Below are 23,319 nucleotides of genomic sequence, written 5' to 3'. Positions count from 1 at the left end.
CAAAGGGACCTGTACTGGGGGCTTGGTGTTTGAACTTTATCCTCAAGATGCTGCTATTGGGCCAGTCTGACCCTGTGCCAGACTGACCCTTCCGGTGGCAGGGCACAGTGAGCCCTCACCTCCAGGAACCAGGGCCGAGGCGGGGCCTCCAAGAAGACAACACCCTCTCTCGGTCCCTCCCCCAGTGCCCTGACCCTGATTTCTGACCCAGAGGCGGGGAAGGGCATGAGGAAGCCAGCCCCTCCAACCCAAGGCCCCTGTCCCCCATGGTCCCTCTTTGGCCCTAACAACTCTGTCCCCTTAGGCCATGGGTCCCAGGGCCAGGGACCTGGGTCCAGGTGGGCTCAGAACTCTCCAGGTGGTTTGATGCCTGATAGGTAAGGCCTGGAGAACATTTAACTGGAGCTGGAGGGAAGCAGTGCCCCAGAGCAGAAGCTAAGATCAAAATCCCCTCCCCATGAGCCCAGGAGGAGAAGGGGCCGCAGGAGGCCAGGGAGGAAGGAGGGGGAGCCTGGGCTGGGAGGCCCCCAGGAGTGGCCCAGCCCAGGGACCAGGCAGGACACAGAGGAAGAGGAATGTGGGCGAAGAGTCCCGAGTCAGTTATGCTAACAGCCATACTGGAAAGAAAGGACAAGCCGGGGGCAGGGAGGTGTGGAGGGTCCCCACCAGGGCAGGGAGGGAGGGCTCATCTGGAGGTCACCAGCCATGGGCAGCTCCGGCCTGGAAGGTGGCAGGGGGTGGGCACGGCCTTGTGCTGGAGGAGGAGTGGGAGGAAGGAGAGAGGGCGGATGGGTGATGTGTCCTGGCTGGTTTCCTGGGAGATGCCCCCACCCAGGAGACTGTGAGCTTCTCCCCTTAGTTACTCTCCCACTGGCGCCTAGGATTCCCCACCCCACCCCTAGAATTCTGGAGAGGGTGCAAATTAAATACGAGACAAGAAAAGAAATGAGCAGAGATTTCTGAATAACGATGAAAACATTTTATTGAGAGTTGATTGGGTGCAGGAGGAAGGGTTGGGGGGACCAGGATGGGAGGGGAGACCCTCCAGGGGACCCGTGGCTCCAGGCCCCGGAGGGTGGGGGATCCAGGGACCTAAGGGCACCCTGAGGACGCCACTGTCTTCTCCTCGGTGCTCCCCTCGTGCGTGACCTGGCAGCTGACCCTGTCGTAAGATTTCCACTCACTGGCCGTCAGGGCCAGGTAGCTGCTGGCTGCGTACTTGTTGTTGCTCTGTTTCAAGGGCTGGGCGGTCTCCACACCCCTGGTGATGGTGGTGCTGCCTGCCTTCCAGACCACCGTCACGCTGCCCGGGTAGAAGTCATTGATGAGACACACCAGGGTGGCCTTGTTGGTGCTGAGCTCCTCAGTGGAGGGCGCGAACAGAGTGACTGAGGGCGCAGACTTGGGCTGACCTGTGTGACAGAGGAGGGGGTGTGAGATGCAGGGGAGGGTCCTGGGTTGCCCACCCCCATCATGGCCTCTGTGACTGTCCCCATGGTGGCCCTGCTTGCCTTCTCTGTCCCCCCTCCCACTCAGCCCCTGGACAGCAGACAGCCCCCCAGATGCTGTTCCACTTCACTCTCCCAGGTGACCCGGCCAAGCCGTCCCATGTGCAGCCTCAGTGTCCCGTGTATAACCAAAGCAGCTCTCCTCCCTCCTTAGGATCCCTGTCGGACTCTGGAGGTGGCTGCTTCTGCGGTTGGGGTCCTTCCTGCTGGTTACCCCAAGACCAACCTGCCTCCCCAGGCCCCAAGGAGAAAGGTGGGGGTCAGTCCTTAAGCTGGGAGGGCAGAGGGGAAGCAGCCCCCAGAGAGAAAAAAGTGACTTTCCCAAGACAGCAGAGGGTGGGACAGGCTGGGAAAGACGTGAGAGTCACTTACCTAGGACGGTGAGCTGGGTCCCGCCGCCAAAGATGTACCACGGTGAATGAGACTCGGACCAAAACCCGCCGGGCCAGCACCTGGGGCCTGTCCCCCGGGGGCCGGGCCGGAGCGGGGACCTGCTGGGCATGACGGGAACAGGGCTGTAGCAGGCAGGGCTGTGTTCTCAGGTTGGGGGGGTGGGCAGCCAGCCCCCCGGAGGCTGGGGCGCCCCTGGGTGTCCCCATGCCCAGCCCCCTGTCTGAGGCAGCAGCCACCCACACCTTGTCACCCAGTGTGTCCCCCCCACTCTGAGGCTGTCCTGTGACCACTGAATCCTCAGTGCTGATGGTGCTGTTGAGTGCCGAGTCCCCTCGGGTGGCCATGTGGTGTGGCAGAGTGAGTCCTGAGCTGGCTTGGACCTGCCCGACCTCTCCTGGCCTCATTTTAGGGCTTCTGGGTGTTCCTTCCCCATAATTTCCCACAGTCCAGCCAGGCAGCTTCCTCCCTGGGCCTGTGGACACCAGGTCATTTGGGGGCCCCCTGCCCTGTTGTCTCAACTCATTGAGAGGCAATTCAGTTCCTCCTCTTTCACGAAGCCTTCTTGGATCTTTCAGATCATTGTCTTTCTGTCCATCTGTTTTTCCATCCATCATCCATCCATCCATCCATCCATCATCCATCCATCCGTCCATCATCCATCCATCCATCCATCAACCATCCATCCATCATCCATCCATCATTCATCCATCCATCATCCATCCATCCATCCGTCATACATCCATCATCCATCCATCCATCCATCCATCCATCCAACCAACAATGGCTCCCAAACACTTGCCTGCCAAGCACTGTTTTACATTCTGGGACATGCCAGGGCCCTTCTGGCTCTCACCCCATCTCTCCCTGAAATCTCTCAGGTGATGGACAACAGGGCCCTCATCTGGGTCAAGTCTAAGGTCCCTCCCCAGTTCCTGTTGTACGTAATGTCTCTGCAGGATGTAACATAGGGTTGGCCCCTCTTTCCAGTGACTTTGTTCTCCTTGATGTCTGTGACCCCCACTTTCTTCCTTCTTTGTCTTCCGTTTCCCCTGACCCATGCATGGCTACTGATCCCCAGGCTACCTCCCTGGGTCCTCCTTCTTTGCCATCTTCCCACAATGTGCCCACATGATGAGGCTCGAGTCTATTCCAGCTTCAAACCCTTTCCTCATCTCCACTTAAGTTGCCTACTGACCATCTCCAGCTGGATGCCCAATAGGAAACTAACTCACCACTTCCACATGAGACTGACCACTTTTCTCCTATTCCAGTTCTTTTTCTGTCTTCACCTTGTCACAGGTGACCATGAGTGCTCTCACCCCCAGGCCAGAAAACTTTGTCCTTAGATTCTGCACCTAAATACTCCTTAAAGTTAAAACAAGGCCCAAAATAATTAAGAAACAACAGAACCACCCTCAGAGACTCCAAAGCCACAAGAAGTTCCAGGTTTTGCCTTTGCTGATTTAAATTCCCAACTCATACAAAGATGCAGCATTGAGTTGGGGCTTGTTGGATGCAAGAATCTCTGCCAGAGGATCAGACCACTGTGTTTTCCACCTGCTAAGCTGGCCCAGTTAGCTGTGGTTGGTTTTGTGAGGCAAATATAAGATTTTTTGCTTTAAATTTTTAATTGTTTTAAAATTATAAGAACATTAGATACATAACACAAGTAAGCAATCTAGAAGTGCATTTAAAAAGTGCAATGAAAGGATACTGGGGACTTCCCTGGTGGTCCAGTGGGTAAGACTCCACGCTCCCAATGCAGGGGGTCCGGGTTCATTCCCTGGTCTGGGAACTAGATCCCACATGCATGCCTCAACTAAGAGCCCTCATGCTGCAACTAAGAAGTCTGCGTGCCGCAACTAAAGATCCTGCTTGCCACAACGAAGATCCCATGTGCCAAAACTAAGACCCGGTGCAGCCAAAATTAATTAATTAATTAATTAAAAAAGAAAGGATACTAGACAGTAACTCAAAGTCTCTGTTCACAGATGACATGATCTTACATACAGAGCAAATAAATTCCGCAGGTGTGTGATCAACACACTAGCAATGGACGATTCAAAAAGGGCAATTACAACAATTCCATCTGCAATGGTATCGATTAAGAATAAATTTAACCAATGAGGTGAAAGACTGTACACTGAAAGCTGCAAAATGTTGTTCAAAGAAGTTAGAGAAGACCTAAATAAATGGAAAGATGTGCTGCGTTCATGGATTGGAAGAGTTAGTATTTGAAAGAAGACAATACTAACCAAAGTGATCTACAGATCCAATGCAGTCCCTATCAAAATCTCAGTGGGTGGTCATTGTTACAGAGATGGAAAAGCTGATCCTAAAATTCACATGGAATTGCAAAGGACTCCAATAGGCAAAACAGTCTTGAAAAAGAACAGGGAATTCCCTGGTGGTCCAGTGGTTAGGGCTCCACGCTTCCACTGCAGGGGATACCCTGTTCAGGGAACTAAGATCCTGCAAGCCCTGCGGTGTGGGAAAGAAAGAAAGAGAGAGAGAGAGAGAGAGAGAGAGAAAGAGAGAGGGAGGAAGGAAGGAAGGAAGGAAGAAAGGAAGAATCTCCTCAGCAAATGGTGTTGGGATAACTGGACATCCACATGCAAAAGAATGAAGTTGGACCCCGACCTCATACCATACACAAAAACTCAAAATTGATCGAAGACCTAAGTGTAAAAGCTAAAACTATCTCTTAGAATAAAACATAGGTGTAGATCTTCATGACCTTGGATTAGGCAGCAGATTCTTAGATATGACACTAAAAGTACAAGCAATAAATGAAAGAATAGATAAGTTGGACTTCATCAAAATTCAAAACTTTTGTGCCTCCAAGTACCTTATCAAGAAAGTGAAAAGACAACTCACAGAATGGAAGAAATAATTTGAAAATCATATATCTGATAAGGCCCTAGTATCCAGAATATATAAAGAAATCTTATGACTCAACAAAGCAACAAAAAGACAACTGATTTAAAAGGTGGGCAAAGGACTTGAAGAGACATTTCCCTAAAGAAGATATAAAAATGACTGACAAGCACTTGAAAAGACCCTTAACATCATTAATAATTATAGAAATGCAAATCAAAACCACAATGAGATACCACTTCACAGCCAGTGGGATGGATATAAAAATAACAATAATAAAAAAAGGAAATAACAAGTGTTGGTGAGGATATGGAGAACTGTATCCCTTGTGCATTGCTGGTAGGATTGTAAAATGGTGCAGCCACTGTGGAAAACAGTTTGGCCAGCCTCAAAAGTTAAACGTAAAGCTACCATGTGACCCAGCAATTCCACTGTTAGGCACTTGCCCAAAAGAATTGAAGACAGATACTCAGAAAAACACTTGACATGAATGTACATAACAGCACTATTTACAATAACCCAAAGGTGGAAATAACACATTAACTAATGAACAGATAAACAAAATGTGGTATATCCATAAAATGGAATATTGGGACTTCCCTGGTGGCACAGTGGTTAAGAATCCGCCTGCCAACGCAGGGGACACGGATTCAAGCCCTGGTCCAGGAAGATCCCACATGCCTCGGAGCAACTAAGCCCATGCGCCACAACTACTCAGCCTGCGCTCTAGAGCCCGTGCTCTGCAACAAGAGAAGCCACTGCAATGAGAAGCCCACGCAACCCAGTGAAGAGTAGCCCCCACTCCTTGCAACTAAAGAAAGCCGGCATGCAGCAACAAAGACCCAATGCAGCCAAAAATAAATAAATAAACGAACAAACAAACAAACAAAGGAATATTATTTGGCCTTAAAAAGAATGATGTACTGACTCCTGCTACAACATGGATGAACCTTGAAAACATGATGCTAGGTGAAATAAGCCAGACACTAGGGTCTTATATTGTATGATTTCATTTATATGAAATATCCAGAATAGGCAAATTCATAGAGACAGAAAGCAGATTACTGGTTGCCAGGGGCTGGTGAATTGGGGGAATGCAGAGGGACTGTTTTGGTGTTTCCTTTTGGCGTGATCAATAGACTCAGGAAAAAGATAGTGGTGATGGTCACAAAACATAGTGAACGCACTAAATGTCACCAAATTGTGTATTTTAAAATAGTTAAAATAGTGAATTTTGGGAATTCCCTGGCGGTCAACTCATTAGGACTTGGTGTTTTCACTGCTGGGGCCCGGGTTTGATCCCTGGTCGGGGAACTAAGGTCCCACAAGCTACTCGGCCAAAAATAAAAAAAGTGAATTTTATGTTAAAAGAATTTTATCTCAATTTCTTAAAACACTGACAATACCGAGTGCTGGGGAGAATACAGAGCAACTGTAACTCATACACATTGCTTGTGGGAATGTAAAAAGTTTTAGCCACTCTGGAAAGCTGTTTGGTAGTTTTTTATAAACATACACTTACCCTCTGATCAATCAAATCCTACTCCTAAGTATTTAACCAAGGAATGAAAACTCGTGTTCAAACAAAGACTTGTATGCAAATGTATATACTGGCTTTATTTATCATTGCCAAAAACTGGAAACAACCCAAATGTTCCTCAATTGGTGAATAGTTAATAAACTCTGATACGTTCATAGATGGAATCCTACTTAGCAATAGAAAGGAACAAACTATAGATAAAGGGGATAATTGGATAATTGCAAAGGTGTTATACTGAACTAAAGAAGCCAAACTCATACGGTTACGTACTTGGACTATATTGAGCAATAAAAAGGAACGAAGTATGTACAACCAACAGTCTGGGTGAACAGCCAGAAAACTATGCTGAGTAAAGAAAGTCGCTTCCAGGGCATATATCCAGAGAAAACCATAATTCGAAAAGACACATGCACCCCAATGTTCATTGCAGCACTATTTACAGTAGCCAGGACATGGAAGCAACCTAAATGTCCATCACAGAGGAATGGATAAAGAAGATGTGGTACATACATACAATGGAACATTACTCAGCCATAAAAAAGAATGAAATAATGCCATTTGCAGCAACAGGGATGGACCTAGAGATTGTCATACTGAGTGAAATAAGTCAGAGAAAGACAAATACCATATGATATCGCTTATATGTGGAATCTAAAAAAATGGTACAAATGAACCTATTTACAAAATAGAAATAGAGTCACAGATGTAGAGAACAAACACGGTTACCAGGGGGCAAAGGGGGGGAGGGATAAATTGGGAGATTGGGATTGACATATACACACTACTAAATATAAAATAAATAACTAATAATAACTTACTGTATAGCACAGGGAACTCTCCTCAATACTCTGTAATGGTCTATAAGGGAAAAGAATCTAAAAAAGGGTGGACCTATGTGTATCTATAACTCATTCACTTTGCTGGCCACCTGAAATTAACAACACTGTAAATCAATTATACTCCAATAAAAATTTTTTAAAAAAAGAAAAAGAAAGAAAGTCGGTCCCAAAAGGGTACATACAGTATGATTCCATTTATAGAACAATCTTGAAAGGACAAAATTAGAAAAGAAGACCAAATTAGTAGTTGCCAGAGTTAGCAGGGGCTTGGGAGGGAGAGAAGTGGGCGTGGCTAGAAAGGAATCTTTGTGGCGATGGAAATGTTCTGTACCTTGACTGCGTCCATGTCAATATCCTGGTTGTGATTTTTTATTTTACAAGACATTACTCTTGGGAGAAACTAGGTGAAGGGTAGATGGGATCCCTCTGTATTATGTCTTACAGCTGCATGTGAACCTACAATTATCCCAAAATAAAAAGTTTAATTTAAAAAAAGATTACATAGGAGCTTCCCTGGTGGCGCAGTGGTTGAGAATCTGCCTGCCGATGCAGGGGACACGGGTTCGAGCCCTGGTCTGGGAAGATCCCACATGCCACGGAGCAACTAGGCCCGTGAGCCACAACTACTGAGCCTGCGCGTCTGGAGCCTGTGCTCCGCAACAAGAGAGGCCACGATAGTGAGAGGCCCGCGCACCGTGATGAAGAGTGGCCCCCACTTGCCGCAATTAGAGAAAGCCCTCGCACAGAAATGAAGACCCAACACAGCCAAAAATAAATAACTAAATAAATAATAATAAAATTAAAAAAAAAAAAAGATTACATACTGCATGATGCCGTTTATATCTCGAAAAGGCAAAACTATAGGATCAGAAAGAGATCAGTGGTTTCCATGGTTGGGGCAGAAAAAGGGATTGACTACACAGGGGGCGCAGGGAAATTTTGGTGGGGGGTGGAAATGTTCTGTATCTTGATTGTTGTGAGGGTCACACAACTCTATAGTTTTATTAAAATTTCTACAACTGCTAATACCAGAAAGGATGAATTTTACTCTGTAAATCGAAATAAAACAAAAGCAGTGTGCTAGTATGCCATATTACAGCCTGTTATACAAATCTTTATTATGTCATTACAGTTGTCAAAAAAATCATATCAAATGACTGTGTAATACTCCCTACCATGAATGTACCGTAGTTTATTTTACCTTCCCTTGTCATTGGACATTTAGGTTGTTTCTACTTCTTCCCCAGGAACACACTTATAGTATTTAGCTGAAGTTCTGATTATACCATCAAGATAAATTTCTAGAGGTGGAATTACTTGATTAAAAGGAATGTATGTTTTTATGAATCTTGGTATGTTATTCCAGAAATTGTTTGTTCCAGAAATTCAGCCTCCCACTGACAGTCCATGACTGTGCCCGTTCCTCCCTGTCAGCACTCTGATAACATCACTTTAAATTCACTTGGCAATTTCATAGGTGATCTTGGTACCTGGTTACTGTGGACCTCCTCTCCGTCCCCAAGGCACAGACTTTGGCCAAAGCCCCTTCTCCATGTCCCTTCTCCATTCTCTAATCTGCCCTCACACTGGTCTCTGATCTGGAGCCATTTTTCCAAAACACAAACCTGACTCTGACAGTGCCCCACTTAAATCCCTTAATGACTCCTCATGGACCCCAGGATAAAGGACCGGGTTACAAGACCCCCATGGTCTGCACCCCGCTCTCCCTGGCTCTGGAAGCTCCCTGCGGGTCAGTGCACCTCAACTCTCCTCCTCAGCACCCCTTGCTCCCTTTGCCTGGAGCCCCCCCATCACAGGTCAGTGCCCTGGATCTGTAAGACCAGCTCGGGCATTCCCCCCCCCCACACATCTTACTTCTCCTAAAATAGTCTATGGGTCTGCCCTATGCCTGGACATGACCCCCTTGGTTCAGGCCCACCCTGAGACCCTGAGTGGCCTGTCGGGTGAGTGGACGTCCTCGGGGGAGACAAACTTCTTGCAGACGATCCCTTCTCTTGGACCATTTTGTTAAAATACAGGACACAGCATTCTCTTAACCGTCCAGCAAAAAAGCCAAGCTCTCTGTCCACTTTGCCCATGACAACGCCCCCCTCCCTGAGGCCTCTCTAGTTCTGATTTCCCGCCCCCTCCCACCCACCCAACTCCAGTCACATTTTCTTGCAAACATCTCCCAGGACCCCCCAGATGAAGTCTATCCTCCAGGGACAGGTCCTCCACGTCTGGGCCTGGCCGCCCCTCTAGCCTCTTCTCAGACCCACGTGCCGCAGCCCTGTGGACCCCTGAGCGCTTCCTGAGGGTTCTGTGCCTGTGCTGCCTTGCCCAGGTGGATCCCTTGACCTGAACTCCAACCCCAGTGGGGCCCCCTCTGTCCTGAAGGCATCACGCTGCATGTGGTGGTTGTCACCGGGCCTCTCTTCCCTGGACCTTGAGCTGGGGCCTGACCCGATGGAGGTCCGTTTCTCCTCGTGTTCTCCTGGATCCTGCCCTGGCTGTGCAGTCCCCATCGGATGCTGCAGTGCCGGCCCCGACCTGACACTCACAGACACCCACCCACCTCCACGGCTGTGCTGCTGGTGCTGCAGACTCCACTCCTCCCGTCCCAGACCTTCACCACCGCAGCCCCAGCATCACTGGGGCAGGTGTCAGGCTGCAAGGCCCTCCTCCAACTAGGACCCTTCACTTTGCAGAGGGGGAAACTGAGGCTCAGAGAGGCGGACTTGTCAGCCGGGTCTGTTTAGGGGATAGGGATGGGGACAGCTGGAGGCTTGGGCGTTGGAGTCAGAACCAGCTGTGTGACCTTGGGCAGTTGCCTCGCCTCTCTGGGCCTCTATCCCTGTAAATTGGGGGTGACAGTGGGACCTGCCTTGTGGGGCCACTGAGAGGGAGGTTCTGCCCCTAAATGGTCAGTGCCCATGATGAATGTGCTGCTGTGTCACTGATCATCACAAATGGTCCCAGATGCTCAGCAGTTTGTCCAGGGACCTCCCACCACAAGCAGAGAGGAGGGGGCCGGGGTCACACAGCAGCGGCAGGGGCAGACTGCGGCCCCCACGGACCCTCGCCCAGGCCTTTCTCATGGAGGCGCCTGCACCCTGGTGGGCTTGGGCTCCCAGGGACCAGTCACAGGAGGTGGTCCTTGGCTGGGGGACCCGGGGTCACCAGGAAAGGTCCCCTCACCACACAGCCTCAGCCAGAGCTTGCGCCCTGGTGCTCCAGAGTCTGCCCAGCCAGGGGAAGGGCGAGGAGGTGGCTCACCAGCTAAGAGGAGCCCCAGGGATCCCAGGATGACAGCAGCCACTGCCCCCTCCTGTCCCTGCCTCCCTGTTCCTGCTCTACCCCGAGGACCAGTGCGAGGTGGGTGAGGCACTAGTCTTGGGTACAAAATGTAAGGGGTGCCAAAAAACTCAGTAATTCAGATAAATATTTTAATACAATATAAAAAATAAAAATTAATGCAAACAAATCCACACTGGACAAAATGTCAGCCCTTCAAATAAAACCACCGTCTGCCCAGGCCCCTCCTCTCCAGCTGATGCTCCCTTCTCGCCCCTCTCCCCTCACCCGCTCTCTGTCCCCACTCCCAGTTCTGCCTGCAGGGACCCTCATATCCCCCCATGATTCCCTTGGCCCCTTACCTGTGCCACAGGCTCCAAGGGCTGCTTCCTCCCGGGGTTTCCTTGTGGGGGGCCGTGCTCCGCGGTGCTGGCGTCGGGGGCAGCAGTCCATGGGCGCCCACGGCCAGGCCCAGCACTATTAGAAGCCAGTTGTGCCTGGGGACACAGCTCTGACCCCTGGGGGCCTCACAGCCCAACTGGCCTGTCCTGGGCCTCATGTGCCCTCAGGTCAAAGGCACCTCTGGCCGACCCGCTGGCGTGGGCTCCCTGGAGGGGTGTTGGCAGGTGCCCCCGGCTCCCCTCTCTGGCGGTAGCCGTCCCAGTGCGTCCTGGCCCACATGGCCCTGGCCTCTGCCTGGGTCTTCTCTGTCCCTGCCCCCAGCACCCGGCCCCCTCCAGGGCCCATGGCCGTTACTCCTGGGGGCCTCTCCCAAGAGGGGCACCCACCAACTGCTCTGCTGTGGTCAGGATCCAGGGCTCAACCGCCTCACACTGCAGCCCCTGCCGGCCCCACCTCTGGGACCCTGGGTGGGACACATCTGCTCCTGCCCTAGTTCCCAAGGGCGCCTGTGTAGCATCTCCCTGGGGCCTGGAGGGGCCGAGGAAGGAGGCTGAGTGCCAGCGGAACAGGAACGGCCGAGGCCTGAGTTTAGCGGGGTGAGGCTGGGGCTTCTCTTCCGACCAGCCTTGGGCGGGGGTGGTGAGAGGGGAGGAAACAGGTGCAGGTTTAGCAAGAAGCCAGTTTCAAGTCAGGGAATTGTGATTTCATTATAAAATGGTGGGTTTAATGAGATGTGTTCAGCACCTCATGGTCTCACTCCCCCCGCCCCGTCGTGTCACACACACACACACACACACACACGCTCATAGAGTTTATCCAGAGGTCACCACCATGAGCAGAGTGTCTGGTGCACAGCGGGGACTTCTGTGAGGCCCCCGTTTCCCTCTCCCCTCCAGGGGAGCCTGCCTGCTTCTCCAACATCTGGATGCATCATCGCCCAGGGACCCTGTGCTTTGGGGTGGGGTGGGCGGTGGGCAGAAAAGAGGCACTGAGCCCACCTTGGGTAGCGAGGGCCTGGCTCTGTGCTGGTGCTGCCAGCAGTGATGCCTCAGGAATGCTATACATAACATAAAATTTACCATTTTAGCCACTGTTAAGTGTACAATTCAGTGGCATTAAGTCCCTTCACATGGTTGTGCAACCATCACCACCATCCACATCCAGAACTTTCACATCTTCCCAAACTGACACTCTGTCCCCATTAAACACGATCTTCCCATCCGCCTCCCCAGCCGCAGGGAATCACCATTCTGCTTTTTTTTTTTTTTTTGCCATCCTGCGCAGCCTGCGAGATCTTAGTTCCCCGACTGGGGATCGAACCCGAGCCCCCTGCAGTGGAAGCAGAGTCTTAACCACTGGACCGCCAGGGAATTCCCCACCACCATTCTGCTTTCTGTCTCTATGATTTTGACCCCTCTAGGGACTTCATATAAGTGGAATCAGACGGGATTTGTACTTTCAAAGTGCTTTTTAAACTGGGAAGTGCTCCACGCTCAACACAGATGGAGGATGACAGTAATTATGACATTTCTTATTATCATCATTGGGAGCTGGCCCATCTGGTGTGGCTTGGGAAAACCATCGGCCATCAAAAAACAAACGAATCCCTGATGCTATTCAACTGCCACTTTTCAAATTTTGCGTTGCAACTCCCAGAGGTTGTGGAACCAATTCAGTCAGATGCAGCCAGAGTCCCGCAACAGTGAGGTCATCCAGAGCAGACAGAGAACAGACAGCGTCCGCGTGGGAGGAGGGCAGCTGGTTCGTGGGGACCTGCCTCAGTTACCCGAAAACATAGATACACTCTGGATAGTGATGGGAAATGCATTTCTTACTGGGGCTTTTGATAGAAAAACCTTTGGAAAACGCAGTCCTGGTCCCGTTGTTTGTAGGAGATGGAGCTCCTTGTCAAATCTGCCCTTGCACGTCCAGTTTGTGTTTGAACTTGAGTTCAAGTTCAAACTGGATGGAGTTCGTGTTTGAAACCACTCTTTGCTTCAGGTCCTGATGGTTTGTCCATCTCTGTGAGGCTCTCCCCAGGGGCCCCCAGAGTGAATTTCATAGATGCCACGTGCCCTAGTGGAGTTGGGCCATCCCAGACATCCTGTTGGCATCTGTCCTACCGCGGTCATGGGATGCTGTAGCGGACAGACTGACTTCCTCATATCACAGGGAGTTCAAGAAGGCCACCGTGAGGTCAGACTCCGTGGACCGATGTGACTTTGCTTAGATCCTCATGTCCCACACACACTGACCGGGCATCCCCGAGGCCAGGTACTGCATCCCAAGACCTCATGGTCCTCGGGAAGATGGGCCAGCACTGAACGGTAACTGGGTGCAGGTGCCCTGACACGTGACGTGGGGTATAGGGGAGCCCCTGGGAGGCCCTGATCCAGTCCAGCTTCTCCCCATTGTGGTGCTTGGCCCACTCCAGCCTCATACCTGGATTCCTTGTACCTTGGGGCCTGGGGTGGGGTTCCTGCCAGGGTCCAGGCTGAAGCTGTTCCCTCACAGCACCCCTATGTGGGTGTGACATTCACCCACTGCCCGGGGCCCAGAAGCTGTGGTTCCCCCGAGGACAGCCCCAGGTCTTGGGGAGAAGAAGGGGCTGTCCCTGAATTCAGTGACCCCAGCTACTCCCCATAACCTGCCCTGCACCTGCTGTTGCTACAGACCACATATTCCTGTGGTGGCCATGGTCGGAAATCTGGGTCTGGCTGGTCCCTGGAGACCCTCGGGGGATGGGCAGGGCCTTCCCAGCTGGTACAGCTGCAGCTCTGGCCGCCCGGGCCTGTCCCCACACCCTCCCTGGACCGAGAATGGCCGAGGGCTGGATTCAGGCTGAGCCAGAGAGGTCTGGGTCCAGCTCTCCTGCTCAGCAGACCCCGTGCTCAGGGTCCCTGGCTCCTCTGTGCCCCGCCCCCACCCATCTCCCCTGGAGCGGAGGGGTGTGTCATGTCCAGTCACTTCTGCCCTGCTCCCGTGTCAGAGGGCGCCCCCTGCCTCCTGCTGGTCAGTCCCCTGCCCATTCTCCATCCCACAGGCCCCAGAGGCTCCTCCTGTGGCCACCAGGACTCCTCTCTCCCAAGTCGTCTCCAGAGCAGACACGTGGGTCCATCTTCTCCAAGTCCCAGGTGTGAACGTTCTAGAAAATTCCAGGTTCTTGGGATCACTAGATCTGCTGTATGACTCCCAAGCCCTTCTCTGGGGGTGGTCTCCACTACTGTGGAAGGTTAAAAACATTCTCCAAAGCCCAGAGGTCTGGAGGTTTCATTCGACGTGAGAGTGACGCTGTAGTCACCCTTGTTTATTTAAGGCCAGTGTGAGAGTTAATTTTATGTGTCAACTTGGCTGGGCCACAGTGCCCAGATATTTGGTCAAACATTATTCTGGATGTTTCTGTGAGGGTTTATTTGGATGAAATTGACATTGAAATCAGTGGATTAACATGAAATTGATGCTTTGAGTAAAGCAGATTACCCTCCCTAATATGGGTGGGCCTCATCCAATCAGCTGAAGGCCTGAGTAGAACAAAGACTGACCTCCCCAGAGCTAGAAGGAATTTTGCAGCAGACGGATTCACTGCCCCTTTTCCCTGGGTCTCCAGCCTGCTGGTCCATCCTGCAGATTTTGGACTCACACCTCCACAGCCATGTGAGCAATTCCTTAAAATAAATCTCTCTCTATTTATAGACACACACATCCTGCTGGTTCTGTTTCTCTAGAGAACCCTGGCTCACACAGCTCATCCCATGGATGGTCATTATGATTCCTGTTTCCCAGACGAGGACACTGAAAGTTAGGGCCTTGTTTAGGTGCAGTGACGTGACTTTGGGTTGAGAAGGAATAGAGCCTTCTTGGTCCAGGGTGGAGGCGGCAGGGGAGGGGTGGGCGTGGACTAGGAGCACCAGGCTGGGGTGGGCAGTTTCGTGCCTTGAGTCCCCGTCTGTCACGTCACCATGAGTCACGGCTCCCACTGCCGTGGTAGATGGCACTGTAATAGCCTCGTCCTCGGCCCAGGCCCCGCTGATGATCAGGATGGCTGTGTTCCCTGAATGGAGCCAGAGAATTGGTCAGGGATCCCTGAGGGCCGGTTGCTATTGTCATAGACGAACAGCACAGGGGCCTGGCCCGGCTTCTGCTGGTACCAAGATGCATGTTTATGCATGATGTTACCTCCTGAGCAGGTGATCCTGACCTTGTTCCGGGGGCTATTGACACTGAGGGCGGCTGGGTCAGTTCATAGGAGGCCGTGGAGCCTGTAAGAGAGGAGAAGAGGGGACTTCCCTGGTAGTCCAGTGGCTAAGACTCTGTGCTCCCAATGCAGGGGGCCCGAGTTTGATCCCTGGTCAGGGAACTAGATTTCACAGGCCGCAACTAAGGAGCCCACGTGCTGCAACTAAGACCCGGCGTGTCTTAGTTAAATAAATAAATAAATATTTTTTAAAAAGAGAGAGAGTGAGGAGGGGAGAGGGGACTTGAAGATGAAGGCCCATTCCCAGGGGCTCCTACCCTCAGGCTGATCCTGCAGTGGCTGCGGTTGGCGGGGGGGACGGTGCACAGCACCTGTGCAGAGAGTGAGGAGGGGAGCAGGAGAGGGGTCCAGGCCATGGTGGAGACGCCCTGAGCTCTGCCTTCTGCGCCTGGAGATGGGCAGGGCCTCCCAGACCCTCTCATTGTGGCTCATGCAAACCTGACCCCTCCCGTCTTTGCTGTGGGCTCCCTGTGCATCTGAGGCGCTGGTCCCAGTTAGGGGCGCGGCCACCCGACAGGGCTTCTCCCTCTGCCCTCCTGCCTCAGGGAAGGCTGGCTCTGCCTTTGGGTCTGAGATGTAGTCAGGGCCCCAGAACTGGCCCCATACGTGCCTCCTGCCGTGGGCGCCCCCTTCAGGCGGCTCAGAGCAGAAACAGGAGCAGAGCCCCCTCCTTCCGGTTGCTCTCCGATGCCGGCAGCACTGCAGCCCTGGTCACACCTCCCTGGGAACTTTCATCCCTTTTATGGAGGGTCGTTTGCATTTCAGCCATCTCTCAGGCCTGGGTCTACACAGATTCACAAGAAACAAACCAGTCCCACTCGTCCAGTGGTCCTTGCGGCAGGCGGTTTTGACGGACGAAGAGGTGCTGCTGGCAGCGCCATATCCCTGTCTGTTTCCCTGGGCGGCAAAGCTCAGAGTGAGGGGTGGTCCGTGGGATTGAGGAAACCAAGGCCGCAGCAATAGCCCCTCCAGGGAGAGGCCTCCAGTTTCCGTCGGGTGAGGGCTGAGAAAGTGGAGCGTGAGGGGTGTGGTGCGGGGGCTCTTCCCAGGAGGGGAAAGTGGACGCGGGGGCGGGGGCTGCCAGGAGGGCAGTTGCAATCCGGGAGTCAGGGCTGCGAAGCCACAGCTGGAGGGTGGTCGAAATGCCCAAACATCCGGGTCTGAGTGGGAGGGAAGGGCCTGCGCTTCTGAGCCAGAAGGAGCCAGAGGTCAACCGTGGGAGGTGAGCGTGCTCTGTGCGTACAGGCACATCTGTTACGTTGCTTCTGGTTTCCAGGTGCTCCTGAGAAGCATCTCCAGAGCATCACCTGCTTGACCACATGGGTGGTTTGAGTGAGAGTGCCTTAGTGAGGTTGAACCAGATGACAAGGGCGCAGGAAGTTCTCTGAGACTTTCACGTGCGTGGAACCGCCAGGGATCTTGTGAAAATGCGGGTTCAGACTCAGCAGGTCTGGGGTGACCGGGACACGTGGCATTTTTTACAAGCTCCCAGGTGATGCTGCCGCTGCCAGCCTGTGGACCCACATGGCGTAACGGGGTGTAAAGGGCACTCTGCACTGCCCCCTGGTGGCCGTGGTACGCGGTGTCTGCACTTGTCCAGTGGGTGATGGAGGCCATCGGTGGTCACCGCGGCCGGAGGGGCGATTCCCAGGGACAGCTCTGACGTCCGCTGAACTGAAGCTGAGGTTGAACTGGATTGTCGGAGGGTAGAACCTCGGGAAGCCGCGTTTCTGGGTCAAGGACGTACTGATGAGATGCAGGAAATGAGAGGAGGGTTCGGGTTTGAGGGGCTTTTGCAGACTCCCCAGGTGGACGGCAGTCACTGGAAGTGGAGGGAGGGAGAGGAGCGGTCGTGGTCGGCCTGTGAGGACGACCACCCTCCCAGCACCACCTCCCTCAGCTGCAGTCCAAATAGTCCCGCGGAGGAGAAGCCTGCTCACAACTCCCGGCCTGCGGCACCATTATGCCTTGAGGGCATGGAACAGAGCTTTAAATTTTTTATTTTTCTTTCTTTAATTTTGAGAGAGTGGTGTAAGGTGGGTACTGTTATCCTGAACTTATCCTTAATTTTTCTTCTTTTGGGTGAGTAAACTATTCGGGATCCTGGCTTAGTAACTACCAGTATCACATGGAGGATTTCAAAATTTTCACATTCTTGTGCTCTTTCTCCATTTAGGGTGTTATAATAATTGTCCTTTTAAGGAAGATGTGGTGTGTGTGTGTATATATATATACATATACACACAAGAGACTATTACTCAGCCATAAAAAAAGAATGAAATAATGCCATTTGCAGCAACATGGATGGACCAAGGGATCATCATACTAAGTGAAGTCAGACAGAGGAAGATAAATATCATATGATATCACTTACATGTGGAATCTAAAAAAACCCGATACAGGTGGGCTTGTATACAAAACAGAAACAGACTCAGGAGCAGAAACTTCGAGAGCAGACTTATGTTTATCAAGGGAGAAACGTTGGGGGGAGTGATAAATTGAGAGTTTGGTATTGACGTATACACACTGCTGTTTGTAGACTAGATGATCCACGGGAACCTACTGTATAGCACAGGGAAATCTACTCAGTATTCTCAGTAGCAATAACCTAAATGGGAAAAGAATCTGAAAAAGAATGGATATATGTATATGTATAACTGAATCATTTGGCTGTACACCTGAAACTGACACAACACTGTAAATCAATTATACTCCAATATAAAATAAAAATTAAATTAATAAAAAATGAATGGAAAAAAAACAAAAAAAGAAAAAAAAAAGAAAAAAAAAATGAATGGGAAAATTTTTTAAAAAGAAAACAACAACAACAATAATAAAGATCCACACGCCAAAAAAAAAAAAAAAATCATCAGCCTTTAGAGAATTAGCTGGAGTGAAGGTATCTTGGCACAAATTTTTTAAAGACAAAAGTAAATGGACTGTTTTTGACACATTGTCATGTTCCTGGTTAGACACCAATTTGAATGGGCTTGTGCTGCCCAAAGACAGAACAACTTACCATAATTGCAATGGATTTAAACACCTCAAATATCTTATACCCACCTCAAGTATCTTATACCCACGAACCTGGAAGAAGCTGGCACACTGACTTGTGATTTCTATGACTGGTAAATAAAGGGGAAAAAGATCAGACATTTATCCTGCCTTTACTATGTGAACAGTCCCTTGGGTGCCTAAATCATTGAGGAGGGGACGTTTTCTTTGGAGTTTTGCTAGAATGAAAATATCCTCGTTTTACATCCCGTCGTGAATGAATGGATTTGGGCATTGGGCGTGCATCACAAAATTTTTGTGATGCAACTTAGAACAAGACGCAAGGGCCCTCCATGCCCTAAAGGGCCTCTCAGTGTTAATCCCACCCCCCTCTTTATGTGGGGCCACCTGCCCCAGCTCATCTTGCCAATCCCATCACAACCACACTGGCCTCTGTGTGCACGGAGAGCCCTTGCATTTTGACTCTGTCTGACTGGCACGTTCCATCCCCCAAGACCCCTGGGCCGTCCTCAGATCCTCTCCTCTGAGGATCTGGAGGTCTAACTCAGGTCAGAATGTTCGGGCCTCTGGTCTTCAGTACCACTGGTGACATGTCCAAGCCTGCTGGGTTCTGTGTTTCTGGGTCAGACTTGGGAGCAGCGTCAAGCATTTCTGTGCACAGACCACAGCTCTCAGCATCCCTGCACCCCTGTTCTGTATCACAGTCAGGAGCCCTGTTGTGATACTTGGGGGTGGGGGAGCTCTTTGTGTACCAGGCAGCAAATCCCAACAATCTGGGAACCCCACCCTCTCCAACATCTCTAGCCTCCATTAACAATTCAGAAAGTTTCCCAAATGTTCCCTTCCCTGCATTGACCTTTTTCAATCTTTTCCTTCCACATCACTCCTGGTTACTGGATATAATCACCGGATTTGCAAGTTTTCCCTTCTTAGGGAATCACAGTGACCCCAGCTGTCTAATGGGGTCCCAGAATGGTGAGGTCTTTGGGACCCAAGAATTCATTCAGTCGTGCATTCGTTTATACATCCATTTACTCAACTCCATTATCAATGTATATCAGACCCAGAAAATGAGATGAAGAGGTCCTTCCCACTGAGAATTTATGGATTAGTAGAGGAGAGAGACTTGCAAACTAAATTCAGAGCTGCGCAGCAGGCGCTAAATATAGTTAGGAAAACACGATGTTTGCACATCACAGGATGTTAATAACTGCATAAAGAGGTCAACGAAGTCTTGCCCAAGGAGTGACAGTGGAGATAACAGCAGACCCCAGAGTTGGTGCAGCCAGCTGGAGGACACGGCAAAGGGAGAGGAAGTCCACTGGCAAGTAGATGGCTTGGGCAGAGGTTTGGAGGCAACCGAGAGCATCAGCAGAAACAGATGGTGAGGGCGGCGCACAAGAAATGAGACTTGGGACAGAATCTGGGCCAGTCTCCAAAGGCTGTGTCACAACATGGAGTCTGAATTTTACCCCTTCAACCTGTACTGTCCTGTCGCAGCCAAGGCAGCTGTGGACCACTTGGAATGTGGCCGGTCCAAATTGAGATGAGCCCCGAGTATAAAATACACACTGGGTTTTTTTTTTGTTGTTGTTTGTTTGTTTGTTTTTAATTCTTGGGTTGAAAAGTATTCACCTCAAGATAATTCTCTCTTATTTATTTATTTATTTATTTTTAGCTGCGTTGGATCTTCGTTGTTGCGCCCGGGCTTTCTCTAGTTGCGTTGAGTGGGGGCCACTCTTCGTTGCAGTGCGCGGGCTTCTCATTGCAGTGACTTCTCTTGTGAAGCACGGGCTCTAGGCGCGCGGGCTTCAGTTAGTTGTGGCACGCGGGCTCAGTAGTTGTGGCTTGCGGGCTCTAGAGCGCAGGCTCAGCAGTCGTGGCTCACGGGCTTAGCTTCTCCGTGGCATGTGGTATCTTCCCAGACAGGGCTCGAACCCATGTCCCCTGCTTTGGCAGGAGGATTCTTAACCACTGCGCCACCAAGGAAGTCCCTACACACTGGGTTTTGAAGATTTAGTATGAAAAAAGAGTTAACCATCTCATAACCAATTGTACATTGATTGCATGTTTAAATGATAATATTTGAAATGCATTGGTTTAAATAAAATATGCTATTAAACATCATTTCATCTGTTTCTTTTTATCTTTAAAAAAAAATATGTAGCCACCAGAAAATTGGAAACGGCAGATATGGCTTGCATCCATGCCTTTGAGGGTGGGAGACAATCAAGGCTAGAGCGGAGGACTGCAGGCAAGGATCTAGGAGTAATAAAAATGAGGAGTGGAGGGTCCAGGCTGCAGCAGGATGATGGGCAGGAGGCCAGATGATGGCCGGGTAAGAAATGACTCAGACTAAAGGAAAGGTTTAGACGAGGGGGAGGCCAGGCCTGGTGACTGATGAGGAAACGATACCACTACTTTGTTGAGCACGCGCTACAGTCAAGTGCAGGTTAAGCACTTTATAGAAATTAATTGGTGCTATTATTGCCCTCTTTACAAACAACACTGGAAATGTTGACCTAGAATCCAAATGACCCTTCCGAGGCTGACCAGAGCTAAGACTCACGCTCTGCCTGGCCTGAGACCCGGGTCCAAGGTCCCATCCTCCAGGAGTATGGTGGGGCAGGGGTGCTGGGATGATGGAGGAGCTGACCTGATTCCCTGCTCTCTGGGTTTTTTGTCGTGGCTTGGAATCCCAGAATCACCAAGGATGAAAGCAAGAGAAGAGCATGTTACAAGCGGGTGACAGAGTTCTTTGGGGACCACCTCGATGGCCTTTGGAAACCTGGGCCTGGAGGCCCCTGCCAGGAGGCAAAGGCTTCATGCAGGAAGAACTCAGTGCATTTCAGAGAGTGGAAGCCCAAAGGGTGCTGAGAACTGGCCGGAGCTGAGACCACTGTTTTACAGGCGACTCAGGCCACACATGGACGGGCTGATATTGACATGAATGTACACTTTGGGGTCTTTTCAGCCATGATAAATGGACATTCTCAGCCAAGTTTGGATCACAGGGGAGATGGTTTACCTGGCACCTCTCTGAGTGGGAGGCATGTCCACACGTGGTGTGGACGTGGGTGTACAGGGTCCCTCTCTGCAGGGCACACACTGACTCACAACCCAGGGGCTCAGGGTGCAGATGTGGGCCAGGGTAGCAGGAACCCACCGTTCCCTCTTTACCCAACAAGCTCATCGGCAAGGCCACACACACCCCTTGTATCTCTCCTGCCCCAGGTCTTCCAAGGGTCCAGAGGGTTAGTATCCTGGAGTCCTCAGGCAGGAGGAGTTGAGGGTGACCTTGATCACCCCACCGAGTGTGGTTTGGCTGAAACCTAGAAGCAGGAACTGGGTGTTTCTCTGGAGCAGAGGTCAGCAAAGTATGGCCTGAGTGCCACATCCAGCCCAGCTCTGTCTGTTTCTGAAAATAAAGTGTAATAGGAAACAGCCATGCCCGCGTGTTCACGTATTGTCTGTGGCTGCTTTTGCGCCATAAGGACAGAAATGAGTAGTTGCCACAAAGATCATATGGCCCAGAAAGCCAAAAATATTTACTACATGGCTCTTTACAGAAAATATTCGCCAGCCCTGCCGCTTTCCTGCACAGAAGAGGAAATGCATTTCTCTCTCCGAGACCAGTGTTTCTCAGGTGGGGTGGTTTTGCCACCTTGGGGGCTTTTGGTGATGCCTGGAGACATTTTTGGTTGTCATAACGAGGGGCAGGAGGGTGTTTGGTGGGTAGAGGCCAGGGATGCTGCTCGACATCCTGCAGTGCACAGGACAGCCCCCCTACAACAAAGAGCCATCTGGCCCAGCGGAGGACCTAGATCACCCCTATCACTGGGCACGGCTCTCCTCCCCAGAGGCCCAATGAAGGCATTTTCTAAGCTGCTTACCCCGTGCACAATCAGGTGACAATAGGGGGTCCTGTTCCTGGCAGGGGCATCCCCCAAGATGCTATGGCAGCCCCCTGCCTCCCAGGACCCACAAGACCAGGGGCTCCAGCCAAGCAGACCGTGACTGGCCAGGTCTCCTGGGACCTTCACCCTGGTTGGGTCTTGGGTGCGTCCCACTCATTCTGACTGTTCGCAGAACATCTGGGGCCTCCCTGGAACAAATTCAGACCACCCAGCAAAACAACTTCCCAAGACACAAGCAGATTTATTTCCCGAATCCAGCCTCCAAAGGGGTTTCCAGGAGCTTCTCCTTGCCTGGGGCAGCCCAAGGCCCCACCCTCCTCGCCACACCACCCTCCCCTCGGGGATGTGTGCCCTTCTGCCTTTAGTTCAAGGTAAGTGTGTCCTAGGGTGCCTGGGAGACTGGAGCAGCAGGCTCCCTTTCTTCCCTCCTCTCTCTCTCCGTCTCCGGCTCCTGCTCCATGCCCTGGACCCCCACAGCGCAGAAATACACAGCCTCATCCTCCGGCTGAAGATCAGAGATGCTCAAATACCCCGTGTTCTTAGCCAGGTCTTTGGAGCCAGAGAAGCGAAGGGGGACCTTGGGGCCCTGGTTCTTGTCCGAGTGGGAGAAATATCTCAGCAGGAACCTTGGGGGGTGGCCGGACCTCTGCTGGTACCAGTAGATGCTGTGAACACCGACATCATGGTCGCTGCTCAGCGTGCAGGCCAGGCGGATCGTGGTTCCAAGGAACGAGGACACGGATGGTGGCTGATTCAGCACCGGCTGAGGGCCACAAGCTGGGGACACAGAAGCACATGGGCATCCAGGGCAAAGCAGGGTGAGGGAAGGGGCCGGGGGCCTTGAGCTCTGGGGGTTCTCACCTGTGCAGTGGGCCAGGAGTGCCAGCAGGACGTGGGTCCAGGACATGGTGCAGCCGAGCAGAGCTCTGCCTCCAGTGTGCACTGGGGCCCCGGGCCCTCGCGGGGCTGCACCAGCACCCGCCTCCGCCCTCCCAGGGGTGGAGCCGTTGCACGCCCAGTTCCCGGTGGCCATTCCAGACTTCTTGGGTTTGTGTTGTCGGTTAGGGGGACGGTCCCGTGGTGGCCTTTGCGGCTCCTGCCTTGGCCCCATGGAAGCATTTAGGGAGGAAGCACCTGCTTGGAGCTCACGGGCCAGTGCCCAGGAGGCCAGGCTCGAGTCCCTGAGGGGGTGACCTCAACATCCCCCTGAAGAAGATGAGCCCCACAGAATAAGGTTCTTGTGCACATTTATGTGCCTGGTGAACCGGGAAGAGAGGAC

At 51.6% G+C, this 23,319-nt stretch overlaps 2 protein-coding genes across 2 annotated transcripts; both read right to left on the bottom strand.

The window, feature by feature from the left end:
* Nucleotides 1-1,075: 1,075 nt before the first annotated feature.
* Nucleotides 1,076-11,010, bottom strand: LOC309611028 (immunoglobulin lambda-like polypeptide 5; the record flags this gene model as incomplete). The annotated part of the gene is made up of 3 exons (XM_082354758.1): nucleotides 1,076-1,412; nucleotides 1,881-1,999; nucleotides 10,814-11,010. 3 exons carry the CDS (start codon nucleotides 11,008-11,010, stop codon nucleotides 1,093-1,095), a joined length of 636 nt encoding a protein of 211 aa, XP_082210884.1. The 3' UTR covers nucleotides 1,076-1,092.
* Nucleotides 11,011-18,569: 7,559 nt separating this feature from the next.
* On the bottom strand, nucleotides 18,570-22,981 carry LOC309611029 (immunoglobulin iota chain-like). The gene has a single exon (XM_082354759.1). It carries the CDS (start codon nucleotides 22,945-22,947, stop codon nucleotides 22,423-22,425), a length of 525 nt encoding a protein of 174 aa, XP_082210885.1. The 5' UTR covers nucleotides 22,948-22,981; the 3' UTR covers nucleotides 18,570-22,422.
* Nucleotides 22,982-23,319: the final 338 nt, after the last annotated feature.

Source organism: Balaenoptera borealis, assembly GCF_965194805.1.
Source record: "Balaenoptera borealis genome assembly, chromosome: 14".
Taxonomy (NCBI): Eukaryota; Metazoa; Chordata; class Mammalia; order Artiodactyla; family Balaenopteridae; genus Balaenoptera; species Balaenoptera borealis.
This window is presented reverse-complemented; position numbering and strand designations above follow the sequence as displayed.

Coding starts and splice junctions, on each gene's coding strand:
- LOC309611029 (XM_082354759.1), bottom strand. CDS start 22,947: ATGTCCTGGACCCACGTCCTGCTGGCACTCCTGGCCCACTGCACAGGT.